At 36.0% G+C, this 8,407-nt stretch overlaps 1 protein-coding gene across 4 annotated transcripts; it reads right to left on the reverse strand.

The window, feature by feature from the left end:
* Positions 1-72: 72 nt before the first annotated feature.
* LOC110935746 lies at positions 73-6,540 on the reverse strand. Of its 4 annotated transcripts, XM_035989722.1 has the most exons (21): positions 6,063-6,540; positions 5,878-5,948; positions 4,810-4,881; positions 4,513-4,687; positions 4,200-4,278; positions 3,983-4,066; positions 3,824-3,909; positions 3,635-3,687; positions 3,480-3,564; positions 2,832-2,949; positions 2,730-2,755; positions 2,536-2,641; positions 2,393-2,453; positions 2,025-2,084; positions 1,937-1,956; positions 1,790-1,855; positions 1,227-1,370; positions 856-1,150; positions 684-753; positions 458-582; positions 73-361 (listed from the first exon to the last, which is right to left on the reverse strand). In XM_035989722.1, exons 12-21 carry the CDS (start codon positions 2,548-2,550, stop codon positions 288-290), a joined length of 930 nt encoding a protein of 309 aa, XP_035845615.1. In that variant the 5' UTR covers positions 2,551-2,641; positions 2,730-2,755; positions 2,832-2,949; positions 3,480-3,564; positions 3,635-3,687; positions 3,824-3,909; positions 3,983-4,066; positions 4,200-4,278; positions 4,513-4,687; positions 4,810-4,881; positions 5,878-5,948; positions 6,063-6,540; the 3' UTR covers positions 73-287. The 4 variants fall into 4 exon arrangements, with proteins under 4 accessions (XP_035845615.1, XP_022033787.1, XP_022033784.1 ...); XM_022178095.2 differs by having other exon boundaries at positions 2,536-2,542; positions 2,698-2,755; positions 3,983-4,278; XM_022178092.2 differs by lacking the exon at positions 2,730-2,755 and having other exon boundaries at positions 3,983-4,278.
* Between the last annotated feature and the right edge of the window lie 1,867 nt (positions 6,541-8,407).

Consider the following 8,407-nt stretch of genomic DNA (forward strand, 5'->3'; position numbering starts at 1 on the left):
TTAAGATAAATAATAACTTTTTAGTTGTCCAACCTATCTAGATTATAGTTTGGTGAAAAATAGGTGTAACCATTACTTTTAAATCAAGTAATATAACATACTTGTTACAACATAATATAATATTAAACAAACTAAAGTATACTTCTACAAGTAGGAAAGAAACATAAAGGCAGTTAACCAAAAGCAAATCACGAAACACCATCATGGATTTTAATATTCCACAACTAAAGATATAAAAACACCCAATGTTTCTAACATTAACACGGACTTAGGTATAGATCCATAATTTAAATATCTCGTGCCTCGAGCATATCTGGGTCGTAAGTAATCCTACTCAGTTCTGTAGACTTCAAAATATTAACTGAAAAAACAAATAAAATACAGCTTTTATTAAATTACATGACCCATTAAATGTAACTAATTTTTTGAAAAAGTTGATGTTTAAAGCATAACGTACTATCCGGTAGGTGAACAAACTTGACACGTGATACGTATATGATAGACTTTCGTTGCACCGCTAGAATGGTACATATAACATCGGAAGGCTTCAGGGTGGACAAAAACATTTGTATTGTATGACCACTATACACAACAATTTTGGGTTAAAGTTCTTTTAAAATTAGTTTTTGGTTACATATGATGTAAATAATATGTCTCTAATATGTTAATAAATAATAACTTACGTCTTATCTCGAAGAGAAAGTTCGAAACAACAACGATCTCTTTTACCTTCTATTATCCTCCCAACCACATCTACAATGAAATCAACCAAATTGTATACACCATATTTAATATCTAAATATATAAACTTCTATAGTTTTAATCAAAAAATAAAGAATGGGATTTTATATGTACCAACAATAAATTTTTTTGGTCTTCTATCATGCTTCAATTTTATAATGGAAGGCACCAACGGATATATACAAGCACCTCTTGGAATCGTAAGCTCCAGTGATAAAAGCTTCGTATATTCATTGATGACGATTTTTTTCTCCGAACAGACTAAGAGGTAATTATGGTACTTTGGGTACTCATGATAGTTGAGATTCTCAATTTGGAAATGATTCAACGAAAAAAAGCCACCCATCAATGTATCGTCATTATATAGGTGTATCAAATCTTGTGGAACGATCGCAACAATTTTTTGTCTCTAAAAAAAGAACAATTTTAGTGGTGAAAAAACATTCACTTGTATAACATATAGCAAATTAAAATAATGTTCTTACGTTTTGATCAAGAAAAATAATCACTAATCTCTTTCCCTCAACGTCATGCCAAATAAGCTCGACCATAACAAAGGTTAGATTATACCATGCTCTATCATTTCTCAATGATGAAAATTCGTCGACGGTACAATGACCAGACATATCCTATTAATGTTCAATGTTAGTCAAAGAAAAAATAAAAATTACATATATTTAAATTTATATCTGTTTGATTTTTAAGGTCAAGTAGATAAGAGAGGGGGCCAACTAAAATTAAAGTAATACATGATTAACCCACTTTTTGGATTAACGTGTAGAGCCATAGGGGTGCCACTTTTGACCCATCAACTTGGGTTATGCTCTATCGCTAACGGGTCAAACAAGTAACATAACAAGAAAATGCTCAAACTGGGGTTGAACTGTTGAAGGTTTCCCAGAGTGTTATTTTTATGCATTAACCACCAAATATCATTTCATTCAAAACATAAGATTATTAACAAAATGGTATATTTTTTATAATAATATAACTGAGGTTAGTTATTATTATTATTATTAATATTTTTTAATGATTAAAAGGACCGTACTTGTGGTAAGCTGAAAGCTGTGCTATTGTCGCCCATGATAGCTAGAGAGTCCCGAATTTGGTTGACCTATTTTAAGACAACGAAAAAATTCAGATATTGAATTATATAATTCACATATGTCTGATAGATAACTGAAAAATCGGGTACCTGGTCAATATTTTTGTCACCTGAAAAACAATACACATTTATCTCAGTATTTAAATAATCACAAAATATATCAAAAAAAAAAGCTAACCATCATGGTTAGGAACATGTCGTAGAGCTTCATCTACCATTTCTTTTACAGACTTCCCCTCTGTAACAAGCCAAAAAAAATGTAAAACAATAACCCATTTGACGAGCTAGAAACAAAGCCTGACCCCTGACCTAACCCAAATAAACCCTTATAATATAAAAAAATTATAACTTTAAATAACAATCTGAATTTTATTTGACAAAGCAAGTTAGAAGGGTTTACGCACTTCAACAAATTTTTAATGAGTTTGACCCATTCAAACCGTTTGATCTGTTTCCTTTTCAGTCCTACCCAAACCAACCCGTACTATATAAATGGGTCAATATTGTCACTTCAAAGTTACATAAACGGAAAGAAAAAAAACTTACGTAAGAAGTCACGTTGTATAAGCCACAAGAGTTTTGCTGGTTCAAACGCCACATCTTGCCCCTACAATTATATTCAAGTCTAACGAGTCACACACGGAAAAACTTCACCTCATCATAAGCTTACCAAGTTGGTCAAACTTTACCTTTACTCTGTTCATTGACAAACAAAACAAAAAAAATCAGTTTTGTACTAAACGCAAGATGGCATGATCATTATAGAGCAATGCATCCGCTTCTTTGGATTTGAACCTGGCCAAACCAGAAAATTAAAGAAAATTAAGAAAATAAAAAGAAGAATAACAGACCGTCTCAGGCAAATTGTATATAAGAACAGAACTCAAAACCGTTGCGAGAGCAAATATCCTGCAAAAACATAATCCATAATTATATTATATCATAAGAAAAGAACAAAAAGATAAAGAATATATTTGTGTAACACCTGTCATCATAGACGTTTGATTTCCCTATACTTTCGAACCCCTCTGTGTCAAGATAAAAGACAGACGTTTTCACTCCATCAATATCCATTTCAACCGGGGTTCCCCATACCCATATTCCTATAAAAGAATAAAAACCAACATTAACAATTACCAATTCGGTTTATGGTTCGGGTTGTAACCAAAACACGAAGGATCGAATTTGTAAACTGAATAAACCGAATAGATTAGAAAATAGGCTTGGGATCAGCTAAAAACAAGTGTAAAAAACATATTAAGACCTTGTTTTTTCGGTTTCAAACCGATCAAACTAAACACCACATCCTAACCAAAATAAACCTGACCGAGTAACCATTACGGTTTCGGTTCCTGTTTTAACCCAAACAACAAGAACATTGAGTTTCTAAACCGAATTAAGCAAACCGAAACCTTAATAAACCAAATCGATTTAGCCTTATAAGCTCATTCTTGATGCAAAATCACAAACAGAAACATGTTGACTTTCAAAAGTCAAACATTTTGCAAATTCAACTTTAAGTTTGACATGAATCTGCAATTTCAATGATCCTCTTGACTTATAATAACATCAATAATAATCAAACTACAGTTATGATGAAGCTTAATCACATAATTAACCAAGTTCAATGTACCTTTTTCACCAAAGTCAAAACATTGTAAGGGTTTAGCCGTTCAAAGTAGGGGAGCACAAAGCCTCGACTCTTAGCCCTATCACATCTGCAACCGACCCTTTCAGTCTAAAAAAATATAAATCAAACCTGCTCAGGAGAACCATATGTAATCAAACCTGGTCCAGATATGGATCGTGATACTTCTCCACTTTGCTCGGCAAGGTCAGAACTGTAAAAAAAAAAGTAAGACCAATTAATATGATCGTATCGATATATTTGTCATTGCATGCTCTAAAATGATTAAAAAAGCATAAGCAAGAAGCAAAGAATGGAAGGTGAAACAAAAGGGTTATTATGATATTTACCCATTCTCTCTAACAGAACGCCTTAATAAAGCAGCAGCTCTTGCTTCACCTGGCATACCCTCCTTTCTTTTATTCATTTCTCGCGCCTAGAGAAACATAAAAAGGCATAATAGAGTTACAAGAATAGATTAAAATGGCATAAGTTTAGGGAGCATGTACCTCGGAGCCATTATTGTCCAGCAAATATCCAACAAGATGACCACCACATCATTTACAACTTAGAACGATACCTTGTTAGAGTCCCTGACAGTAATTAAAGATTGTGAGTGGATGTTGATATCTTAAACAGACATGATCAGCTCTGGTTTTGAGCCCTTCACTGAAACCACTCTCTAGAACCGAAAAAGAGACAATAATTCAATATCTGCTTCCATGCCTTGATGCATGACCATTTGGTTTGCCAATCTTTGAACCTGTTTTCGATGTTTGTCCAGCTGGGACTGTTCTTGTGTTCCCTAGCAAATCACAAAACAACCATCAGTCAACTTAACATTACCACATCTGTAAACCATCAGATCTGGCTCTAGTCTATTTGTCAATTGTATTTCTTTTAGCATATTAAGGGGCATGTTCTTTTTACAATATTGCAAGCTTAATAATAATAAAACAAGTCACAAACCTGAATAATAATAAAAAATACAGCAACATACAAAAAATGCTTTATGACATAATAAATATAATTTCTTTACCTTCTGTGAATGTACAAACAAACGAACGTAGATCTTCAATGAATGGTTTTACTTCTCTTTCCTACATGTGTGAGGGGGAAATGCTTTAAAATGAACCTGTGTGACTCACCAAAACCCTCTCAATCGACCATCTTGTTCATCCGTTAAACGAACAGCTGGGAGCTGATAAATGAACCTGTGTATACAAGAGAACACCATAATCTTTTAAATAAGTCCAACCAGCTTCTAGAATGATAAGCCGCTCACATGTTGTCCAATGAAAAAGCAATATTTAAATGAAAAATGAATCAGGACAACCTTGATTTCAAGCTTCTAGAGACATTTTAGTTTGTCAAAGCATAAGGAAAGCCGCTGATGCTGATCTGTTGGCTGCAATATCACAAAAATACAACTTATATAAAAAAAACTCAGTCATATGCACTTTGACCCACTACTACTGTTGCTAATCTTTTAAAACCCTAACCAATTTCACATATAATGCAACTAAGTTCAATGCCTACATCTGTATAATGCAACTAATAAAAAGAAACTTAGGAAGTTTATTTACTTATACAAAGTCCATTATCATACCATACTGGCATATCCTGCATATTGAGATGATACAATAGACAAAGCTTGGGCTCTTTACTAAATGAGCTTGTTTTTAGGCCCGGGCCCGAGCCCGAGCTCGAGCTCGTTTAAGCTTGGCTCATTCGAGCTTTTTTTTGAGCCGAGCTCGAGGAGCTCGCGAGTACTTCGGCTCGTTTGCACCGCTATCCACAGTGAGACAAGAGAACACCATAATCTTTTAAATAAGTACAATTAGCTTCTAGAATGATAAGCCGCTCACATGCTGTCCAATGAAAAAGCAATATTTAAATGAAAAATGAATCAGGACAACCTTGATTTCTTTTTGTTTTAAGGTTTAATTAAAGAGCCATGAGAATCTTATCTCTCGCGCTATACCTAAGATTCACAGCATACAAATGCTTAGCTGTTCATGCGGTTCTTGTGGTCTTTTACTTAAAATAGTTTGTCATTTCATCATGCGCACATATATATATGCACACCTGCTATGTCTTATAACACCCATCTTAGGTGCTGATATACAATTAATGACCCATCAGGCCATCACCAACCAACACTAAATCAGTTCGCAAGTCCTTTCATTTAACCTAAATCATCCACCAAATCCGGATTTCAAGTATATAAATATTTTTCTTAATAAATACACTTGTATTGACTGAACATGACCAAGTTGTTCTGTTCCCTGAATAAAAAACAAATATATTCCGTGCCGAATCACAATAAATTGCCACTTACAATTCTCAGTAAGTCATTTCTTAACAAAACAAATCTTACCAGCAAAGATAGAAATAAACTGACCTGTGTATCGGTGACGGGATTATCCAAGAAACTTCAGCAAAACATGCATCTCCAGCCTTACGCATGTGGTCCTGAGAGAAAATTTTACATTTTAATTCCAGTTATTATTAGAACAACAAAAAAAATAAAAATCGACAAGCATGAGGTATAAAACCCTAGATCTGTTGATTCAAAGTAGAGTTTACCTAAGACATGAAAGTAAAACCCTAGATCTGCAAGTTTAAAGCAGATACAAACATCATCTGGATGAAATTTTGGGTCTTGCAAGGTTTGGCTCTCACCAGATGTATGTATATAAAAGTGCACAGTGATTTTTGGGGTAAAAGAACATCTCTGATTGTTTTTCCTTTTGGATCCACAGATCCAAATCCAGATCTTTGAGGGAGAGAGAGAACGAAAATGGAAAAAGGGATCTCAATTTGAAATGTGTCGAACCGAACTGTGAAAGCCAGATCTTGAAGCGTATGTAGAAACTCTAGATCTCGTTTGAGAGAGAAAACTGCGATAGCCAAATCTTGAATGACATGTAGAAACCCTAGATCTGGTGAAGAAAGCAAATTCTCAAACAGATCTGGTGAAGATAGCTTGGGGTTTCTGAATCTCCAAGAGAGAGAGAGATGGGGAGGCGGATTGGAATGAGATAGACATCTGAAACCCTAATGAGATAGTGATACCGTGTGTTTTTTAATGAGTAGTACATTATGCATCTGATGTTGTACCCCGTGTGTGTTTTTTGGTGAAGGGCATAATTGGAATTGTAAATTATATTGTGCTTTAGAGGGTTGTACAGCATGCTTTAGGGGTGTTTTAAGAGAATTTATATGACCTTAAGAAGTCCTTTGGATATGCTTATTAATATAGTATAGATAATTAAAGAGCCATGAGAATCTTATCTCTCGCGCTATACCTAAGATTCACAGCATACAAATGCTTAGCTGTTCATGCGGTTCTTGTGGTCTTTTACTTAAAATAGTTTGTCATTTCATCATGCGCACATATATATATGCACACCTTGTAGGTCCCTCTCGGAGGATCGAGAACAAACCTAAACCTTGTTATACTAACCCACTAGCGAGTGCGGAATCCAAGCTAGTAGGCAAACCGGGATGAGACAAGTATAAACACAAACACACAAGATTCACCGATTAACACTAGTTGTATTAATGCAAATGAAGGTTCCGGTTACAAGCACAATGTTTACAAATCTAACTTGTAAACTCTCAAAGTGTGTGTGTGAGTTTTGGACAGAATGCTCTCAAAGCTCTCTATCTCTCGGATGTGCAAAAATGGCAGAACTCTTATCTCACACAGACACTGCATGGGTATATATATACCCAGCCCATGAAGTCTGGATCGAAGGATCCGATAGATGGTCCGAAGGATCATCTATCGATGACTAGACATTCGAAGGATCATCAAGGACCTCGAAAGATCACCTTTCGAAGTCTATCATTCGAAGCCTATCTTTCGATGAGATCGAAGGATCCAAATCATCCTTCGATCTCTTCATCATTCTTCGAGACAGACAATCTTTCAACATCCAAACTGTTGTCCAAGTCAAACTGGAGGATTGTAGGTCCCTTTCCGGAGGATGACGAACCTAAACCTTGTTATACAAACACACCCGGTTGTGCGGAATCCAACCGGAGATGCAAACCGAGTTTGAACACGACAAGAACACGAGAAGGAGACCGAGACTCAACGATTAACACTAATGCATTAATACTTGAAACGGTTACAAATCAATGTTTACAAATAATCTTTGCAAACTCTCACTAGTTCACTCGGTTCCGTGTTCTTGCTTGTACACTCCTTCTCTTATCAGTGTATGCTATCCTTTCTGTTTGTGTACGCCACCCCCTTTGTTCACCGAAATTACCTTTATATTAGACCTACATGTGTGCGATTGGTTAATGGATTGGCCCAATGATGCATTAGCCTACACAAGGAGGCCCAATCACAACCATCCTCTACGTAAAGTCCATTCCATCCATTGCAAAAGGTATTTGGTCAAAGTATATGACATCATCATGACATCATCATGATGATGTCATGATGATGTGGCAGCGGGAACCGGCTCGCGGCGCTCCGTGCTTCACGTGTTGAACTCTGGGACGCACGACAGAGGAATGTCGTGACGTCGGGCCTGAGCCGAACCTAACCGGGTCGAACCGAACCGAGTTGAACCGAACCAAGTCGCGTCCACATAATATGTATCAACAAACTCCCCCTTGGACGCTACTCGTGAGGTTCATCTTCCATGTCTTCCATGTCAGAGGATCTTCAAAGTCTTCACGTATTGAAAGCAGAGAGTGTATCAACAAACTACCCGTATCATGTAGGAAGTGTGTTAACAAACTCCCCCTTAACATAAGCTCCCCCTTGAGTTATGCTCGTGAAATACTTTATCTTTATGAAGTGAGATCCTTGTGGTGTTGATGATGGTCAGCGGCAACTCGATCATCTTCATCATTTGAGTGCCTTCATGTCGTGTCTTCATTCCAAAGCTTTGTCATCGACCATGTTCTCC

The sequence above is a fragment of the Helianthus annuus genome, chromosome 4, assembly GCF_002127325.2.
Source record: "Helianthus annuus cultivar XRQ/B chromosome 4, HanXRQr2.0-SUNRISE, whole genome shotgun sequence".
Taxonomy (NCBI): Eukaryota; Viridiplantae; Streptophyta; class Magnoliopsida; order Asterales; family Asteraceae; genus Helianthus; species Helianthus annuus.

Coding starts and splice junctions, on each gene's coding strand:
- LOC110935746 (XM_035989722.1), bottom strand. Junction 1,856..1,936: donor GTGACAAAAATATTGACCAG/GTACCCGATTTT, acceptor GTCTTAAAATAG/GTCAACCAAATTCGGGACTC. Junction 1,371..1,789: donor CAGCTTTCAGCTTACCACAA/GTACGGTCCTTT, acceptor GAACATTAATAG/GATATGTCTGGTCATTGTAC.